Source organism: Vidua chalybeata, chromosome 5 (genome assembly GCF_026979565.1).
Source record: "Vidua chalybeata isolate OUT-0048 chromosome 5, bVidCha1 merged haplotype, whole genome shotgun sequence".
In the NCBI taxonomy this organism is placed as follows: domain Eukaryota; kingdom Metazoa; phylum Chordata; class Aves; order Passeriformes; family Viduidae; genus Vidua; species Vidua chalybeata.
The window spans coordinates 27,398,584-27,420,246 of NC_071534.1; the positions used below are offsets into that span (position 1 = coordinate 27,398,584).

At 41.8% G+C, this 21,663-nt stretch overlaps 1 protein-coding gene across 3 annotated transcripts in view; it reads right to left on the minus strand.

Annotated features, from left to right (window-relative positions):
- Positions 1-7,948: 7,948 nt before the first annotated feature.
- Positions 7,949-21,663, minus strand: part of DGKI (diacylglycerol kinase iota) — a 198,664-nt gene continuing 184,949 nt past the window's right edge. For 2 of the 3 annotated variants that reach the window (XM_053943691.1, XM_053943690.1), the window contains 4 exons: positions 20,487-20,607; positions 12,972-13,008; positions 10,968-11,067; positions 7,949-10,069 (listed from right to left, as the gene is read on the minus strand). In XM_053943691.1, coding sequence (XP_053799666.1) covers positions 9,953-10,069; positions 10,968-11,067; positions 12,972-13,008; positions 20,487-20,607 — 375 coding nt within the window. In that variant the 3' untranslated portion in view covers positions 7,949-9,952. Of the gene's footprint in view, positions 10,070-10,967; positions 11,068-11,107; positions 11,246-12,971; positions 13,009-20,486; positions 20,608-21,663 lie in introns of those variants that run through there. The other variant, XM_053943692.1, reaches the window with a different exon arrangement.

A 21,663-nucleotide genomic window follows, 5' to 3' on the forward strand; every position in this document is an offset into this window, starting at 1 on the left:
CAGAAACCTTTCACATCAACAAACCAAAGTGATGACTTCTGGACTCTTAGGCAATATTCTGTCATAACAGCATAATAGCAGAGAGGTGACAGAAAGAGTTATTTCTGAGATGGGCACTCCCAAAGGAAACATTCTGTGCTCAATGAACTCAATACAATGGAATAAAGCTGCTCTAAAATTCAGCAAAATACTCTTCTCTGAAGAGAGATAAACCACCTGAATGCTTTCATTGACTTGAAATATTACCTGAGTTGCAACTTTTAATACAAGATAGTTCAAACATGGAAATCAAGCATGAAAAGTGCAAAATAGCTCATTGGAAAATTCTCATTCTCCATCCCTCTTTGCTATCTCAATTTAAACCATTTAAACTAAAAATCATGGGACAGGGCTCCTCTCATTCTCTGGAGCAAAAAATGGCTTCAGAAGAAGCAGAAGACGAGTAACATTACAAGGCACAATATAAAATAATAATAATAAAACCCACACAAAACAAACAAAACAAAACAAACAAAAAAAAAACAAAAAAAACCAAAAAAAAAAACCCAAAAAAAACCAAAAAAAAAAAAAAAAACAAAAAAAAAAAAAAAAAAAAAAAAAAAAAAAAACACACAAAACCCAAGCCACCAAACAAGAAAACCAAAGCCCATACAATTCCAAAACATTTAATATAGAGCATATTTCAGGCTTGTAACACAAAACACCTTACCTATTTGTGTATGGGGAGATGATATTATCCCCATTTTACAGATAAGAAAACTGAGGCACAGTAAGGCTAAATTATTTACCCAAAAGGACTCAATGGAAGTAGCAGGAATACAACCTCAAACCCGTGATTTGCTACCTTTGGACCCATCTCTTCGACCCCAGTACCTCCGGAGAGAATTCTGATAAACTCTGATAGTGAATACTTTCCCTATTCTGTGACACAACCATGTGGCACATAGTTAAACTTGTTAACTATCCTAAGACAGAAGCATACCATTAAACTAAGTGATTATTTTTTGCATAATCTTCTTTGTTTTGCAGCAAAACAAAAAGTCAGGTCTTGCTGGAAATAAATCCTCACCAAGCTAGCTGTGACAGTCTCATAAACCGAGCTCAGTCTTACATACATTGCATTTTCATTTGCACGAAACTGCAGCTGAGGAGTGTTTGTGTCCATAGGAAAAGCATGTTTTCCCCCATACCACTGTGTTTTTCCCCACTGCAAGGCTGCAAAACCATAGCTGTTCTAAAAGCTGTGCAAAGCAGCAATACCAGTGGCACAAAGGCAGGCCGGTAGCTTGTAGCAAAATATTCTGCTCACTGACTCAGAGAGGACACTGAAACCTCCACGGACTGCCAGAAGGTTTGTGTGGGAGCTGCAGAACACAAGTCCTCAGCTTCATCATTGGCTAGACTTTCAAAAATCTTTCAAAAGCCTCCTGCTTCCAAAAAGCTGTCTGCATCCAAAATGACTGGCACAGGGCTTGCAACACAAAATAATATGGGCAGGAGAAAAATAACTTTCATTTCCCACTGTGAAAGCACATTTCACCTTGAGGAGATTTCTACAGAGAAATGTTGGCAGTCATATTCCATTCCATATTCCCCTCCCCAGTGCACTGCACCCTGGTGGGCCGGTGGCCAAGCTCCTAAGTCCATTTTGAAAGGGATTTTAACTCTTGATTATTTAATTTTCCAATGGAGTTACAGGACACAGAGCACATGTACCACATGGTGTGAGGGCAGCTGGATGGCACCCATTACAAAGGACATCCTCAGGATGATTACTCTGGGAAGACACAAGCAGGAATCCCTGTCATGAGGCACCAGGAAGAGAATCAAAATGTGCTTGGAAGAGCCCTTAGGAAAGGAAGTCAGCCCCTACAGGCTTGCTGCTGTCCATATGTATTTTACACTCTACATGGCACTGATGGGGTGTCAGAATAGGTCCCTTCAAAGAGTTGTTACTTTTGCCAGTGAGGTGTGAGATTGATCTTTCTGCACATAAAGCATCCCCTGCTTTCCCTCTCCCAGCTCTGTGAGGTACAGCAGCAAGCTAGGGAGAGACAAAGCTCCCAAGAGCTGCTTAGTTCTTTGAAGGCTCAGCCACTTCTTTTCTTTCCTCCCAAAGCTGTTGCGTGATCAAAGGAGGCAGATGGAAGAGAATCACTCTGCAGTGACATGTAAACGGAACAAAAAATCCTGATAAGCCCCTGCCATCTCCCTGTGATTTCTGTGAGGTACATGCTGAGCAGAAAACTGTACAGTAGCAAAGCCAGCCTTTTTGCATGAGACCAGCACGCTCGCTTGCCAGTTGGAAGCAGCTGCCTCTTCTTGCAAGCATAAGCACAGAGTAACAAAATTTCATTTGCCCAGGAAAAGATTTTTTTAACAGGAAAATCACAAAGGGAAGAAAGATGAGAGTAGACAAAAAAAAATAGATATAAGAATTTTCCTATTGATATTAAAACTAAGTCTGGAAAGGCTGAAATCAAGCCCTCAGGTATGAAAAACCAAAGTCCCTCATACTTCCCATCTGTTTGATCCTGAGATTACAACTTGGGCATTACTGCCCTCAGAGGAGTCTTTAGTACTGCACATCCAGCTCATTCCTAGTACAGAGAATTTCAACATTCCCTACCCATGTCTTTACATGGTCAGAGGACATCCAACCATCTGTGACTGGTCAAGCAGAAGTGTCCCAAGGGTAAGCATATAAGCAGGACTTTGACCTTTCCAGTCAAAAATGAAGGTAGAATTTACTAAGGAAAGAAGAGGTAATGAAAGATTAAAGACCTCAGTACAGAATCTCTAAAAGGGTGGGGGGGGGAAATGAAGAAAAAAGCAAAGAGCACTGAAGAATATTTAAAATTAAATTTAAATAATATTATGTTCTATTTCCTTCCTGTCATTAGCTGCCAGCAAGATCACTTTTTTCCTTAGCTTTGACATGAATGTACTCCTCCCCTATGCCATGTAGATAAGGTCTTACAACAGTAGCAAGACCACAAACAACAACTGCACCCATCTTCTATTAAAACAGGCACATCAACAGACTTCCCATTCTGATGAAGAGAAAAAAAAATGGTCTTGGAAAAGGGCTGAAGCAGGGCACAGGAGAAGAAGGACAGCTATTCACTTTGTGACCTACAGCAAACATTTATTTTGATGTGGCATTGCCTCCATTCATTTGAAAGGAAAGCCTCCAGCGTGGCTCAGGAACAGGGAGGGCTGACCTTGCTCACCTTAGGGCTCATGTCTCACTTCACAAAGCCTAAAGCTTTGCAAACAGAAGGGTGTCCTCCTCTAGACTGTCTGGTGATCTCTACAGGGGCAGGAATACCTCTGCATCTGGGTGACATAAATATTGGACACAGTGAGCACCTACCTCACTATTAAAATTAGATATATCTAATTATGATACATAATTACTCATTACAGTGTCATTCAAGAAGTAGCATTACAACCCCCTATTGAGAAAAGAACAATGCATGTGGAAGCCATTCTGTAGAATTCCCCACTCCCAGGGGCCAGCTTAACTTTGCTTTTCTAATTTTGTCCTCTTTCATTTTTTATGTGAATGTCACACAGGAAAAGCAGCCCTAGAAAAGTGGGACTGCTTATTAAAGCCTAATTAGCCAAGTAGAAATCACTCATCTCTGCTCCATCACACTCAAGAGCTTCTTGAGCTTCTTCTCCACACCTACAAACCTAAGTGATTTGTACAGTTCCTAGACAGGATTTGGATTCTGTAGGAACAGAGATTACCTTCTACTTCTTCTTGACCAGAGGTTGAGGAAAAGAGTGGAAACTGAAGGTAGCTGGAATCAAAAGGGCATTTTTCTCATTAAAATGAAGAGCAACACTAAGAAATGAATTTCACATGGTTCATATGCTAGTAGTTAGGTAATTGCAGCAGCTCTTTGGCATTGGATTGCCACAGTGCACACTTCACTGAGTGCTGGGCTACACGTCAAGCAGCCTCCCAGACGGGGACTAATTGAAGAGCCAGGTGTGGCACTTCACCAGCAAAAGGAGGCTGGCAAGAGACGAGGCAATTATATATGTAGTATTATATTGCTCAAAGAAATAGTGATTTTTTTTCTTGCATTTCAAAATGCTGCAGTTTTTAAATACTTTGCATATGAATGCTGAGGCTGTTAAAATATTGGTGAACTCTGAAATAGCATTCCCAAATCAGAGCTCTGATTCTAGTAGATGAGGGTGGCAAAATAGAAACAGATTTTTGAAGAAAGTAGTTTTTTTGCTCTTTTGGGCATTCACCTACCTTTATGTGTCTGTCAAGAGAATTTCTGCCTCCTTGAATCCACCAAATCTCTGACACAAAGGAGATCTAAGCTGACTGTTTTAACAGGACTTAGCATCAATTTATTTCCTGAAATATAGATGTGTTAATATTGAAACAAATGCTTTTGTTGCAAGGCTTCCCCCTGCTCAGACTTTAGAAGTTATGAGGTACTACCTCAGAATCAGGAGATTTTTAAATGATCTGCCTGCCTTCCCTACTCTCCGGGTAACTAGATACATGTGTACTGCACAGGATAGATTGGTTTTTTTTGTCTTTTGGTTTGGATTTTTTTGTTGTTGTTTTTTTTAAATTAGTCAGGGAAACAAGAAACTACAGCTGAGACTGGAATGTGGCACCTTATAAATAAGGCAGGAGACAAGATGCACTCTGATGGCTGAATACAGTAAGGTTATTCAGCTCTAAGCCTGCCTAATCACTGAAGTCAAATGTAATGAATTTACTCGTGTGATCAAGGCCCGAGGGAGGGAATTTTCCCCTTTTGCACACATGGCACAGTACGTGGGCCAGGAAATTCCTTGGCCAAGGTAGGGGGTGCTGCTCCAGTGCACATGTACAGGGGGTGAGAGAATACCACTCTGTGGGCACAACCACGGGCAGCAGTGCTGGAAACACACCAGGGAGGGGAAACCCCTGAGCTCTGGTACCTGCAGGGGACCTCAGGCAGGCAGTCCAGAGAAGTCCAGTGCCATGGCAGAACCTGGGCTAAGAGTAGCCATGGTCACTTGCTGTGGCCACCTGGAGTAGCTTGCACCACATTAGTGAGTTGCTGCTGCAATCAACAGATTTTGGCAGGCAGATAATGGAATTTAAGGCTGTAGCAACCTATTGCTAAGAAAAATAGTTGCTAAGAAAGGAAAATGAGACAATGAGTACCACATAGCCTCACATGTATCCAGAAAGGCACAGGAATATAAGCTGTTTCCAGGACTGCTGAAATGTCCAAATATACTCACATTTGATGATTTAGACTAATTAGGAAATTAATAACCCAATGTCATTTTGGCTCAGATTCACTGAGGAAAATAAAAAGATGAAACATTATCTTATTAATGGAAAAGAATAGGTAAAATGGAGGTCAAAATGGTACTTGTAGCAAGCTTAAAAACAAGTCTAATAAAATACTTCTCTATAGATGTTAGTTTGGTGCAAAAGTGGGAGAAGGAAAATGACACACCTCAAATGGATCAGCACAAGGAACTGCTTTTTTCTTGTAGTAGATAAAGTACAAGGAGAGAATTTCCTTGGGGCTTTTTCAAGGCATTCAAATTTCCAGCATGCCCATACATTCCTCGAGTACTATTAAGCTCCCAGAAAACTTAAGGCTACCAATGTATCTTGCCCATTTCATACCTCAGAGACAGATCATGTCAACATACTTTTGTCATCCTGGAAGGGTCAACACATAAGCATGTCCCACAGAAGGCATCTGGGATGGCTGAAAGGGAAACAGCCCTTTCTAGATTAATTTGTGTTAGAAACTTTCACTACCATATGTTTCACCATCACAGCAAAGACAAAGACAAAAATGAGCCAAAGAGCCATGAAATATTACTAAAACAAACCTCCCACAGCCACATGACCAGAAAAACTATGTGCCCCATCTATTCTTACACAACAGTACCAGCTCAGCAAATACACCTGTGAAGACCAGTGGCAACAAAATATCAATTTTGTACTATTTTCTTCATCTATGGTTCTTCTGTATGACAGTCCTAATGTAGCAGGGGACATCTCATGTAGACTGATTCCAGGCTACAGCACCATGAGTTGGGACTGAGCAATTCTACTGCTGCTGGGGGAAAGCAAGAGTAGAAACACCTTGGTTTTCAGTAAAAACACCTACAAACATCTTAAAAGGCTAAAACACAGACAAGCAAGACACCACATGAAAGAGTGAAAGAGCCACTTGAGTCTGACACCTGTTTTGTAACAGGCAAAATTTGCCTTGAACCCCTGTTCAAGGCATAACTCAGCATAAGCATTGCATAAGCATAAGTTTTGCATAACCAAAAGCTCAGCCTCACACATCACAGTATTGAGGGATGCCCAGAGAAGTGGTGGATGACCCATGCCTGGAAGTGTTCAAGGTCAGCTTAGATGGAGCTCTGAGCAGCCTGGTCTAGTGCAATGTGCCCCTGTCCACTGCCATTCTATGCTATAATGAGTAAAAAATGTATGACATCATCATGCCTTGAATAACACATAAAAGATACCTCTAGCATTGAAACATGAAATAATAAGAGTAACTGATGCTATTAAATTACAAAATTAAATTTATTTATCAACATTATAAATACTTTCTTTCCCTCCATTTAACTCCAAAATGAGATAGTAAAACCAGTACAATGGAACAATTCAGAAGCTCCCCAGTCCTACTGAAAAAGCTTCCCTTTAATAACAAATTAAAATGGAAAATGACATTTTGTCAGTCCAGCAATCTCAGTAGCTGAGCATCCCTAGGGGCTTTGTCATTCAAATGGCACAATTTCAAGTGTGTTTGCATGTGTATGTGTGCACCTATATACATGCATACTGATATTTATAAATATACATACATATAGTAATATACACATATTAACAGACACAGCCACTGAACAGATGCTTTAGTAAATGGAAATGTTTTACATGTAATTTAATTGGACTCCCAGCTGCATGCTGGAATTTGGGCCCTGCCCAGTGCAGGCACAGTTGTACTGTACTAATCTAGACTCCAAGTGATCCAAAGATTCAATACATATGAGTTACCTTTAACTGCTGCAGAGTTTGCCTGCTTCTGGTAATCCCACCACACGTGAAAAGGATAAGGAATAGTCCTGGTCCCAAACTGCCCTCGGTGAACCAACTTTTGATATTCCTTGCCACGCACGAGCCGTTGTGGAAAACAACAGATGTGCTCTGTTACCTGCAGATAGCAAACCCCACCAGTACCTAGTGCCTCACATGTGCAGTGCTTCAGAACACCTCAAACGTTAAAAGGCACCACGTCCAGCCTGGTCCTGCCCTCCCTCCAGTGCTAGGGGCTATTTTTATCATACAGTAGCTGTCTCCTACTGAGCACACAGCACAGGCAGTTTTCCAGAGACACAACAGGCTCACTCTGATCATACCATCATAGTCCAGCTTTCAGTGAAAAAGGCAAGCCACGCTCTCTCGCATGCTCTGAGTTCCTCTGAGCAGTCCAAATGGCACAAAATTGCTCAGGAAATCTGCCTATCCTGCCAAGCTGCTTCAGAGCCAGCCACAGCTGCAGGCATCTCCTGGGTACCAGGGATGAACTGACAAGGGGAGGACAACTGGGGACAGAGGGACCAGAAGCAGCTCCCTTATCATAATCCACATCTGGCCTCTGGAGGCTACCTGTGATGAAAGTAAGCTGCTTCATGGGCCTAAACAATCAGGGGGCTCTCACAGGCTCAGTGACCATACTCAGCTTGGCCTCAGCACAGGACAGAGCCAAGCTCCTGTGCTATTGAAACTTCCTCCATTTCTCAGATCAGTAAAGCAACTTGTTTTCATCAAATGTATAGAAATATTACAGTAATGTCTTTTCTCACAGCTGGGAAATGATGCAAAACCATGAAACCACAGTGTGAGGGTCTTTCCTTGTGGAAATATCACATACACCAAAACGATATTCTGAGTTTTTATTTTAACAGTTGCCAAATTCTGTTCTAATATATACACACACTTATTTTCTCCACAAGCCCCTGGATAATTATCAAGGGAAGTAATTTGGCTTTCATATTTTATTTTTTAAATGAGAAAGGTAAAGACAGAAAGTAAGACAAAATACATTTCATGGTGCCATTGATCTATAGATTACAAATATATATAGTTTCCTTCCAGAGGAAGAAATACTAAAGAAATATTTTGCCCATATCAAATTAACTTTTGAAAAGAGGAAAAAAATTAAAATATATTGTTCAGCTCCCCACTCCCTACCACAACAATCACTCGTGCTTAAAAAAAAAAATTGCATTCATTTGATTTTCTCCACTTCTACCAAAGAAGAAAAACTTATCTGGATAATGACCTGAGTTATTTTCATGGTTTCCAAATGTATGTAACCCCAATGATCACCATCTACCAGAGAGCTACCCCTAGCAAGGGATGTGAAAACAAACACTGGTGGATCTTTTGATTTAAACAACAAAGCAAAATTCAAAAATGTATTGCAAGAGTTATGTCACAAGTCAGCCATGAGCATCTTCATGGGCACTGGTCTGACAAAGTAGAAGTGGAAGCTCTGCTATTTTGTCAACTGAGATATCTGTAGCAATTGGAAACCCAAAGATGAAACATTTTATTTATGCCTGTGTATTTGTTTGCTTTCTCTTCTTTTATGGTTATAAGACAGAGAACAGATGAGTACAGAAGACACAGCTGGCCTTTACAGCAGCTAAGCTTTACATTTCAAACCTATTGTGGGTAACAAGGCAAAGAGCTGCTGCTTGTCTTTCTCCAGGGACAGACTCCCCAAAACTTGGTTCCCCTGAAAAATCAGATAGTTTACAGGTTCAGTCAAAGAAGGTTTTCCCATTCCCAATGTGACCAGGCCAGTGCCCATTTGTTTGTTGGCAGCAGCAAGCCCAGGCTGGCTGCTGATGTTCCAGGTCTCCTTCCTCCCTCTGGCTGAGCTGCAAAAGGGACTAGGTCTGTCACTGAGTCCATCAGAATTCCCTCAGTCTTGCACAAATCTCTCCCCAGTGGAAAACCCATCTTTTCAGAAGTAAAGAACAGCTATCAACTTCTAGGCAGGCCTGAAACCTAAGAAGAACTGGGTCAGCCATTACACGCACAAAAGTGATATGAGAAACCTTCCTGGTGACTTTCTGCTCTGCCATTCAGCATGGAAAATCCCACAGAGCTCCTCTCCATACAAATGCCTGTCTTGTGAGGATGCCATAACCATATGCCCAGCAATGATAAGGTTGGGTTTTATCACTGCTGTTAATATGACTGTGCCACAAACCCTGGGTAACAAGGCAATAAGCAGCATCCTCTCCAAAACCAAGGAAACTCCATGGAGGCTGGGTACGGACAATTCAGCTTCTGAGAGGATGGCAGGGGAGGGAATGTAGCTGGTAAAAACACTGGATATTTCTTAAGGGCATCCAGAGCTCCTCCAACATTTTGCTACTGCCTGACCATTTGTGAAGACAACACAGAGATAACAAGTAATATTTAACTGATGAGAAGTGAGGGGAACAGGAGAATAAAAACAATGCAGGAAACTGTAAGGATGGAGCAGAGCCTGGTTGGGTGGCTCAATGTACCAGTTAGTTTGGATTTTGTTCCCCTACACCCTCTTGACTCTTTCCTTTTTTTCTTTTTTTTTTAATAAATTATACAGATGAACATGGGAGAAGTTCATGCTACTTGCTGGAAGCAATAAGGTAAATTTTTGTGGCCTATGGATTCCACAGACCTTTGAGTGTCCCACCTCATCCATCATGGGCTAACTTATGGAACATAACCGTTCCGCAGCAAGACTCAGTAGCCCTTAGAAACTGGTGGCATGTCCTCAGGTATTTTCCTCAAGAGTGAGACACGTGGGTTCCATCAGTTTCTTCCTCACACAATGCCCAAGTGCCTCAGGTGCAGTCTCAAGATTTCCAGGGATCCTCTCAGACATCAGACTGCTGTCTCTAGATCCTCGTGGGAAACCATTTGATAGTTTTGTCGACTCTCCAGGTAGGAGGCCAGATCTGGATCACCAGCTTGCTGAGCCCTGTCACGAGGGGTCTTACCCTGTAATAGGAAACATGAAGAGAAAGTCTTGTGCTAACACATTTAGAACAACAGATGATTTCTAGGCACAAGATGATTAACAAGTCAGAAGCCACTTGTCTGGATTTTATCTGTTTCAGAAAGCTTTTTGCAATGTACAATTCTGCCATCTGAACATGAGATGATAGAATCATAGATGACCTCTCTTCCCATTACAGGCTACCTCATAGAGCCCAAGAAGGCAGAAATTGGTTTTGATTTGACCCAGCTGCAGCAAAGGTGCTCCTGATTGTGGAGTCCAGAAAACCAACTCGCTCTCAAGCTGCTGACCACAGGGTGCTTGTGCACAGAAACTCCAGAGAGGCAGCTTCTCAACCATGTTCCTAAGCAGATTGCTGTAATGACAGAATATTCCCTGGATTTCATTTTTCCCAGATTTCTTTCTCAGTCAAGTTTACACCAAGAGAGTGCTGTGGTTAGTGTCACGCCAGTGAGCATAGGGGCAAGCCAAGGCAAAAGAAAATAGCCATCCTCACAAAGCAAGCCAGCCACAATAATCAAGCCTCACAGATGCTGTGCAATCAGAAACCAAGGCTCCTGCAGGTGGTCCTTGCCCACAGGCCTCTCTTTTTACCACACAGGAGGAGAATACTGCTGTGCCATGGAGATGTCTCATTCACACCCAATGCACCGAATAGTTTGAGGCCAGACTTTCACTATGGTGACAGTGACCCACATTGGGGACAGAAGTCTCTTGTGTTTGTTTAAATCAATACAGTTTTCTCTATAAAAATAGCTTGCTTAAAAGGAGCTGCCCTCGGCACACACACGGAAGCCTGAGTCATGCAAACAGCAGGGCCGGATGCTGCTGTCTCGCTCGGCTGCAGGGGTTTGTAAGTGGCTGATGGAGCTGCGTTACCTTGGAGTCTGTCTTTCTCAGAGAGGCTCCCGCATCCACCAGGAGCTGGCAGACGGCGCGGTGGCGCTGGCAGGCTGCCTTATGTAATGCTGTCTCACCCCTAGACCAAAGTACAGAAACCAGCAGTGAGACACATCACACCAATGTACATTTACGAAGCATGAGGAGCAGATAGACACAGAAGGATGCTGCATTTCTGCGAAGTTCCCTCTTGCTGGCAGAGGTAGATTGTGCACTCTCTCCCTTAGCATCTACATCCTTTGACTCAGTAGGAAAGCCTGCAATGCACAAATAGCAGACGAAGAACTTCTGAGGGATGGGAAAGAAACATTGACAGATTTTACGTATTCAGAGGACTGAATGTCACATTCCCGTCCAACCACCAACTCTGTTAATTGCTGCAAAGGCAAGCTAGCCACCTTCTTATTTCACAGCAGGCAAAACAACAACAGGGTTTGTTTCTTCCTGCAATTTCTTTCCTCAACCTCATTCTTGGAATCATCCTAGAAAAATCCTACCCACCAAAGCTATGACTGGTGCACTTGCTGCCCCAATTCTGATACCCCGCTCTCTTGGATGTATGAGAGTAAGAGCTCTCATGTGTTTTCCACCACTGGACTGCTGAGCTACCAGGGAAGATTAAATACATGCTTTCCAGCAGAGAAGAATGTGTGGTGGGAGCACATTTGTTGCAAAGCTTTTCACTCAGACTGCAGCTAAGTCTGACAGGATTCTGAAACTGACTGAAACTAGCTTACTCTTTACTGAGAGTAAAGAAATCTATCTAGATTTACCTAGGAAAAAGAGGAAACTATGCTTTGAGTGGGTTGAAAAGGAGTCCTTAATATCAGTATCCAACAACAAGGGCCATTACATAACTTGTGAAAGAGCAAATTACAAGAAATACATGTAGCAGGACAAATCTTGCACCTACCTACACAGAGTACATAAAAGAATCTCAGCCCCCATCCATGACAGGGGATGTTGAAATACTAAGAGGCAACCTTGTCATCAATATGCCCTTGCTGCACCAGAACCAGTATCAGAATAGGATACCATCCTATTTCCCCCTGAGGACCAAAAGACAAATTCATACTGCCAGTAACAGCTTGAACCTTCCCTTTCCAAGAGTTAGAGGTAGAGGAACCTCTGTAAAGGGAAGCCCTCATAGCTGTGCTCACTGACACTTTATGTGGTGGTGCTACATCCCTGGATGAAAAGAACCAGGCAGTCCATCCCATCCCTGTCACCTCTGGACTTTGCTCATGCACCTTGTGCAAAAGGTGTTCTCTATTAGCAGAGGAGGGCACTGTGGGATGAGAAATGGTAGGCTTGATCCCTATGAGAAAGACTGTTTTTATTTCATATGTATTACACGTATTTTCCAGGATTATTCATGCTTCCCTTGCATACTTTTGTGAAACTTTGATTATACAAGGTGTAAAAAAATTGAGACTTGGAAAGGAAAATAATTTGTTTGGGTTGGGTTTTTTTTTTTTTTTTTTTTTTTTTTTTAATGAGAACAGAGCTGATTGATGTTTTTGCTACTTGATGGAAACCTTCAATTGCACAAGTCCTGGCCACTTGGGAGAGCTAAGGCAGAGCACCCTGGATGAATCAAGAAGGGACTGAAAAAAAAGGTGTAGAGCAAGAAAAGTAATTTCCTGGCTTTTGGAATTTACTCTCCAGGTTGGTCCATTAGTAGCTGGAGGCCAGAAACATCAAAACACAAGGGAGGGCTTCTATTCCTCTAGAAAGATTAAGGAAGCATGGGAAGCAATAGGGAGAAAGTCCTCTGTGAATCCAATGAATGTTTGTTTTAGGCAAGAAAGCCACATATGAGGTGGTTGATGTGTGGTTTTTAGGGGGCCTTCTGTTTGTTTGTTTCTAAAGAGTTGTGCCTTTTTACAAGCTTTTTCCTACTTAACAGTTTCCACTTGAAAACCAAGAGGAGTCTGCTCATTTAACACACATAACATGAAGGACAGAGTAGGTTGTACTTACGTTTCACTGTCTGTCATGTCCAGTAATTCAGATGGACCTGCAAAAGATAGTCAGGTATGTCATAAAGCATTTGCCTGCATGACTAAAAGATATGTCTACCAGGAGAAGATTCCCAGCAAAAATATATAAAAGAAGCCAAGTGAAAGCTCAACCTGTACAAATATATCAAACTTCAATGTAATATTTGCTTGTGTGAGCCCTTGCACTAATAAAATTCTGAAAGCACAGTTACTGATGGAGTGTCAGCAACAGGGAGTAGCAGCCTCTAAATTATACTGGGAATGAATATTCATGGAGTTTATTTTCTCACTCTTCACCTTGCTCAATTAAGTGGCTCACATAAGTACAGTACACTGAAAATGCTGATATACTGGAAACCCTGATATATTGCAAGTTAAAATCCATTGTTGGTATTAGAGGGAAAATGTCATTAGGAATTTGAAATTAGCCAAATTCCATCCTGAATGACATCCCTGTGCTACTCCATTTAATAGCGTTATACAAAATGTAGATCAGGGTGGAATATTCCCAGCGGTCTTTATATTGATATGCAAATCCTGTACTCTACTAGTTAGCAATGATCAGGAAAGTAAGATTAAGAAAAACAGAGAAGATTTTTGTTAAGTGAGAAAAAATAATACATTTATGTTAATGTCCCTCTGTCCTTGATATTCACTTCAGGCAGATATTTATAGTGGCAAATTCCATTGCTGAATTACAGTGATATGGAAAGGCTGGAATCTGGATTATCATTTGAAAAAAATCAACTTTTCCTTTGCAGTCTGTCATAGTATTCTTCTCTCCTTCGCTCTGGAGTGTAGTGTTAGATGGTATAGAGCAGTTAGCAAGGGGAACAAGGAAACGTCACAAGACTTCTCCTTCCTGCACATGAGTATTTCTCTCCAGCACACTGTGACTTTGAAATTCAGGAGTCCTCAAGAGCTTACAGCAAATCTCACCTGAAACTGAGGAATTTCACACTACTTGCTTACAAAGGCCTACACACAACCTCTCTACACTCCCTTTACTGAGTCTGTGTCAAAACGGATCAGAGCAGCCTGTCTTTACCTCACTACTTTTACAAAGTACACATGGAGCATCACTGGGGCTCCTGGAGCTGCAGGCAGCTCCTTCATTTCATCTTCTGTCATCATGAGAAAGGGTGACGCTTAGTCCACAGTGCACAGGGCATTGTGTACCACTGCACACTTGTCATGACAGTTCTCCAAACTCAGTGGCCACCGTCAATTATTTAATGCAGCCTGACTCTACCACCATGCATCCTCATGTCCACACTTGGCAGTTGTGTGTTCACTCCTGCCTATCAAAAAGAAGAATCAGTCACTACCCCCGAGCTCCCAGAACCATGAAGAAGGATAAAGGGTGATAATCAGAGCCTCTTGCTCAGAGGAAAAAAAGATAATGCTGAGAAATTAAAAAGACAAGTAAAGAAGTACATATGAAGAAAAGGAGTCAATACATATGAAGAAAAGGAGTCCTTTACATTTCCTAGGAGAAAATTGTGTTCTCTCAAAATTAAAGGTAATTCCCCATAGCTTCCTGCAATGCCACATCCCTTTGATAAGTAAGCAAGAATAGAGAAGACACTGCCACCTATTATTTCTGCTCATGGTTGGAGCAAGGAAGGTTGTATTGCCAAGGTGGAGCAGGATGACAGGTTTAGCTTTATGGGACATAGATGTACTTGTCCAGGTAAGCAGAAGAAGCTGTTATAAGGTAAGTAAAGGTAGTAAAACAGAGAGTATTCAGAAGAATATGACCTGAGAGGGAGAAGAAAGCTTCAGCAGAGTGGGTCTGGAGAGAAGCCAAGGGTAAAGGACAACTGGTGTGAAGCAGGAAGAAATAGCAGGGCTAGGACAGAGGAGCTCAGTGCTGAGGAGCATGGGGGCAGACCTGAGTACAGACCTGAGAAGATGATAAGTACACCCCGCCTAAGTGTGAAGGGTGCTCTCCTGGATACTGTCCCAAATTAAGCATTTCATGGAAGAGCCCTGACTCCATCTGAGTCATACATAAGGGCCAGATACAGTGGTTAATAATTAGCTGCACACCATGGTACCAGGATTCTTTAATTTCATTCTCTCTGGCCTGTCTCTGAAGCTGGAATGTCCCAGCTCACAGCCTGAGCGGTGCCTTTTCCTTCTTTATTTTATTTTCACTTGTGCTTCTCTTAAACCATCTCACGCCCTCCTCTTAATTCCCTTTCCCCTCTTTTTTGGACCTCATTTTTATATCAGTCTCCCTGGCGCTGCCAACCGACCATTCCAAATCCCCCTCTGCCCGGGGACAAAAGCTGCACAGATGTGAGAAGGGCTGGCACTGGGAAAGCTAACGGCACTGTCATCCTGACCCAGCGGGGAGGCGGCTGTTTCACTCTGGGACAAGAGGCAGAGAAAGAAAAGGGGACCAAGGCACAGAGAGAAAGAGGACAAAATAACCCAATAGAAATCCGGAAGGGAAATGCATGAGTGAGATTTCTATCAAGGAAAACAGCAGGAGGGGAAATAAAAACAAAAGATAGAAATGTGTGGAGAGGTGGAGGGAGGAAAAAAAAGAGAGAGAGAAAGGGAAAAAGAGACTGGGGGGCTGAAGAATGGCAGGATGGGGACAGGGGACAGGGTGGGGGGGGCAATATTCACTTGAAAAGAGCTGAAAAGCATGACATACTGAGGGGAAGCCCAGCTGAGATCACTCTCTTTCCTCAACATCGCCCATAGACTGTCTGTGTAGAACTATTAACTTTTTTTCTTCTCTCCATTTGCCCTCTTTCGCTCCACCAAAGCCCTTCTCCAATTTCTCAGAAAGCAAAGCAGCCTGAGCTGGGTATGGGAGGAGAGAATGCAAGGAGACTCAAAAGCAGCTGCTCATTCACTGAGCTCACTACAATAAAAAAAAAAAAAACAGCATTTTAAGTGACCATATTTCAGAGGCATTTCCAAAATATACAGCTCCACACATTCTTGAAAGGCCTCTGAGCCCACAGCTTAGCCCTCTCCAATGGATGTGGTTACAGCTACCCACAGGAGACCCACAGATATTAACCCCTGCCAGTCCCATGAAGAAGGGTATTTACTCTAAGCAGTAATATCAGACATTATCAACATTTCTGGATGTTTATCTGTCAAAACCCTCTTTGTTTATTAATCTGATTGAGGTTATTATCTGGGGAACAAAACTGGATGTGGATCCTTACCTTCAAAGTAGGAGTATTTTTAAAATAACAGTAAACTGGAAATCCAGAACTATTTCAAGTCGCTCCCCAACACCACACTTTTTTTTTTTTTTTTAAATTTTTTTACCTGATGGGAAAATTAACAGTGGTCTTTTCTGCTAGTGTCTTTTAGCTCAGAATTTCCACTATAATATAGAGGCTAGACAGGTTATGGGAGCATTCCTTCCTACATGTCCATCAGCCACGTTGCCCAAAAATTTGGTACGCTTGAAATTAAAACAAACTATGTTATACCTTGTGCCTTCCAGAAAAACTAAACTGTTTTCTGCTCAGGCCCCTCACAAATGACCACTGCCCTAAAACATTCTGCAAACCTAGACATACTAACAAAGTGTCATGCAAACTCACTCTCATCCAGTGCTGCTTTTTGATGACTATTCAAACTTTGCCTCCAACACACATCACTATCACAGCAAAATTTGCTTTTCCAAAGCCTTCCAAGGAACTTCTGAATCTGATCAGGATGCAAATCAGTGATGGCTCTTAGCTCTGGACTTTGCAATGCTAAGATTAATGAAAGTATCATCATTTTTTTTAAATCAGGGGATGCTTTCTAGTGAAGCAAGGACAATGCGGTTTGAGGACACAGAAATGTTAAGGATGGGATGCCCTATGTACTGTCTGTTGCAGCAGAAGTTCCCACAACCACAACCTCCTGAGGCAACTGTAAACATCTTTCCTCTCTTCTGTTTAAAATCAAGATACCATAGATGAACTTTACAATTCTTGCTTGTCTTTTGAATGTCTAGAGAAGACAAAGGCAAATGGGATTATTTGTATAAGGTTTATAAATTACAAATTTTTCACAGCTGCCAGATAAAGACTCCAATCCAAGTTTGATACCAAATACAGATGATTTAGAAGGCTCCTTTTCTAACAGATATTCTTAAGCCTTCCTTAATTCTGCTTGTGTTAAGCAAGTAGACAGTTAACTCTTCTCTAATGTACATGCATTAGGATGCAATGCAGTTGCTGACTGCAGCACTAAAAAGCTGTGGTTGTGATACCCACTGAGTTTGGCCCTCAGTTTCTAGCTAAGCATTTCTTACCTCGGCTACAGACAAGTTTTTAAAGCTGACCCTCCTACTAAAAGCAAAAGACTCCTGATTTAGGTGGGCAATCTTGAACGAGTGATAGGTCTGTGTCTCTATGTATCTGCCCTTCCTGCACAGGGGATAGAACAAACTGTTTTACTGCAGCAGCAGCCAGCACAACTCTTCTTGCAGCAGCAAGCAGCTGTTGTCCTGACACCTACTACATTGGTGCTTCAGCTGCTATTCCAGGCTTGTGCTGGTCCACTGTGAATTATCTGGCAGCACTGCACAGCAGTCCCCCTGTGTGACTCATCCCTGCTATTTCTAATTTAAGATAGGTTATTTTCCTTCCCTTAACATCTGAAATCATTCTGATCATGATCACAGAATAACCTTGCATATAAATGTGCCCTGCATGTTTGCAGAAAGCCATCTCCACAAAGGACAGCTTTAGCACCACTACACTGTTTTTCTTCCTTTGTAATTCTAGTTCCATGGGTGCCACTCCTGCATTGCATTGGATTCATCCCACTGTTTTTCAGACTAGAAAGTTAAAGTTCCTGGAGCAGTGGGTTTTTTCTTCTTTTGTTGCTGTTGTTTTTTAGAGATATTCAGAAGATTTTTCACTGTGTGGTTAATAATAGATTTTCTGTGCTCTGTGCTTGAGGGTATTTTACAGTGGAGCTCCTATTATCATTCACTATCCTCAGCCATGTATTGAGAAGCAGACAAACTCCAGAGGAAGTGTAACTGGGCAGAGGTAATTGTCAGAGCAGAAGTAAGATGCATTTTTATGAAATTTTTATGGGTGGATATTGGAAGAATCAAGAAGCTCCACATAGGGAAGCCCTTAGATATTAGTAGCATTGGATCAGGTCATGTACAGTAATTAATGCTGAGCAGATGCCAAATGCAAGAGAATGCAAAGAAAAACAAGGGCATTATGATGATGATGATTCAGCAAGAGAGCTCATTTGTGGCTGAGAAGTGCCCAGAGTAGAAATAAGTTTCATTAATTGTTTGGTGGGAGAAGAGAGGAGGCCTCTATTAGATTGTGCATTGTCCCATGCACTCCCTGATCCCCAAAACAATGCATTTGGAGAAGCCCAGAGGACATATGTCTGGAAAGATGCAAAAGCTTCCTGCCATCCTTGGGGATAAAGAAGGGAGAGAGGAACTGAGCTGACATTTGCTCAACCTTCTGATTTGCCTTTGTCTAACAGTCCGTAATCCCTCACGTTTCTCTATTTACTTAAAAAATTCCCATGGATTCCCTGCTTACATTCTTATCAGTTTAAATTATCTCACTTTAAATATTCACTAAAAGAACAGTAACTGGGTCAGACTGTGGCTAAGTTAAAGTATATGTGTCAAATAAAAATCCTAGAGAGGCATCAATGACAGTGAGTTGGCATGGGCCATGTGCAGTGTGAAGAGATCAGGGCCAGTAAGAAAACAAAGCAAAATTATGCCTTGTCTACAGAATTCAGTGGCATATGTGTGCACTGTGACTAATGCAACAATCCAGAGCAGGTAAATAGGAGGTAGAGCTGGCACTGGTAAGGTTTGCTATAACTGGTAAGAAAACCAGTCATTATTTGGATATACAGCCAACTGCACTGACCTATCCATGTGTAGGTATCTATACATAAAGGAGTAAAAGAACAATTCAGGCCCTCTTAGTCAGATTTTTGGAAGACGGTTCAGTTGTCCACACACAGATATTTTGTGCTGTTTGATATACCTATGGGCAAGCCTTGGGATGCACTTGGAATGACAGAGATGCTTGCTTGGGCTTTGGCTGTCAGTGCAGGTCAGGCCTCCTCTGGGCCTTGTGTTTTATTGTAGACCCAAGCAAATGTCCTGGATATCCAAGGGCAAATGACATTAGACATTTATGTTTATCTAAATGAATAAAGTGCACAGGTAACTGCTGCCTGAATTACTTTCTGGGCTCCAGTGACTACCTTGGCTAAGATGCCCTTTGAGTTAGCCATGCTAGAAGCCTGCTGCTATTAAGGATGCCCTCCTCACTTCCATCTGCCACCAAAAGTGCCTCTGTCATACCAGAGCAAATGAATTAAGTCACAGATTGCTGCTGACAGTGCAGAAACTTGGACATATAGAATACCTGACACCTATATGTTAATACCTAACTTAGGGGTCAAGATTGAAGAGATGCATTGCTGCTTCTTCCTTTCTTAGGAGTTGTGCTTTTTTCTTCTCTCTGTACAATTTGTGCAATATCTTGGAGCAATAGCTAACACTTATTCTAATTACCAGAATTATTAATTATTAATTATTCTAATTCTCTCTGTTCACACTAACACCTCTGCTGAAATAATGTAGCTGATTTTGACATTCAGAAGCCAAAATAGCCATTGATATTTTGAAGTGGGGTCAGAGAAGAGTTACAACTAGAAAACTTTTCCTATAGTGAAGGAGGCTGATAACTGTGACTTCAGCTCTATGTGCAGGGCAGTGACTATTTTACTGTGCCACTCTCCAGCAGTGAGGGAACAAGGTTACAGTGGTTTAACAGTGAGAAGCTCCTAAATGTGACTGCCTCAGACACAAAAAAATTTCTGCATAGCCTGCCATCTCTGCTACTGACAAAGATGAGTGAAAAGGAAAAAAAGGGCAATAGAATGATCACAGTCCATAAATACAAAATGGAGATTTTTTAAATACAAAATGGAGTTTTTGCTGTTGGGTGGTCTTGAATCTAACAGACATAATATTCTAAGGCTGGAATGGAAGCTAGATGAATTTGTCTAGAAGTAAGGAAGCAGATTCCTGACCAGTGTGTTACTAAATGGTGAAATAATAACAATGGTTGTATGGGCTCTTTGTCACTGTAAATGTTTTAATAGAGATTAGATGCTTTCTACAACATATGCTCTAATTGAAAAACAGTTCAGAGGATCCCTGTGCCAGAGGTTTTAACTAAAGCTTCACACTGCTTCTTCACAGCCCCCCAGCTGCTGCAAATGTGAAAACACCATCCTCTTCAAAAGCCATTCTACTTCATCTTTTCACACTTTATCTGGAGCCATCATTCTCATTTCTACCCCATTCCCAGCCTCCTGCTCACACATGCTGCAGGTGGACATTTCACTGAGGGACACCACAGGTGAGTGAGGCAACTTCCAGCAGCCCAGTGTGGTTTTGCCTGACTGACACTTGGCTGAGGTACAGCTCTCTGTGGATTTGCCCGCCGGGACTCACCATGCTCCAGGATGTATTTCACAATCTCGCCGTTCCCAGTCTTGGCAGCGTGGTGCAACAAGGAGCAGTGATCAGGTCCTTGGATTAACAAATTGGCTCCTTTTTTACAACATTCTATGAACTGGAAAACAAAAAAAAAACACCAAAAAAAAAAAAACAAACAAAACAAAACAAAAAAAAGAAAAAGAAAAAAACAAAAAAAAAAAAAAAAAAGAGAGAGAAAAAAAAACATACAGAAGGATAAGATGGGAGGAGCAGAAAAACAAATATGTCAATAAATTCTCTTCTGGTTTTCACTGCAAGTCAGTACCAAATAAAATATTAATTTAAAGCCATCTTTTAGGCCCTGATATGAAACATCTGAAACCAGAAGTATTGACAATTACATGGGTTAAGGAGAACAGTCTGTATTTCCTAAACAATGAGACATTGCTACTCTACTGCTGATGATTTATTGCTTGCTAGGAATTCTTGCAAACCACATCTGGCAACACTGTTGGGATATTTTAAAATATATGTACTTGATAGAAAATTCTGGCTTTTTTTGCTGAAGACTCAAATTTTTCTTCAGCACAGGAGTCAAATATTTTATGACTAAATCAGAAAAGTCCAACTCAAAATTCCACAAGGAGGCAAGGTGACTGTCACGGACCTCCTTTCTCACAGTGCCCCCTGTTCAGGGCTGGCCGAGGAGGAAGCACTATGTGGGGTAAGAATGAGAGGGGAACAGCAACCAGGCAGGTCTCAGAAATACTGCAAGCTTTGGGGGAGAAAGGGTGGGATTTGCAGTGCAGATCACTGCAGAAAAACGAGAGAATTGCTACAGTGAGGACTCATGATGCGGTGCATCTGAAGAAGGGCAAGGAGTTTGCCCATCAAAGCCAGCTCAGGAAAAATGTTTTCAAGAAGTGCAAAGGAGACAATATTTTTATGACTGCTTGAAGGACTGCTCCCTAGATGCTGCAGCCACAAGAGCTGAAGCAGTGGTATAGAAGGGAGGCAAAATACCTGCAGGCAAAAAGTTGGCCTAACAGCACTGTCATTTTTACAAATGGCTCCAAGCTGGCTTCTCACAGATAAAATTGCAATCATTAATCACAGTCCTCATCCAAATTCGAGAGCATGTTTTCAGATCCTGACTTGGCTACTGAGGCAGGCAGCCTGAATAACTGTCTGA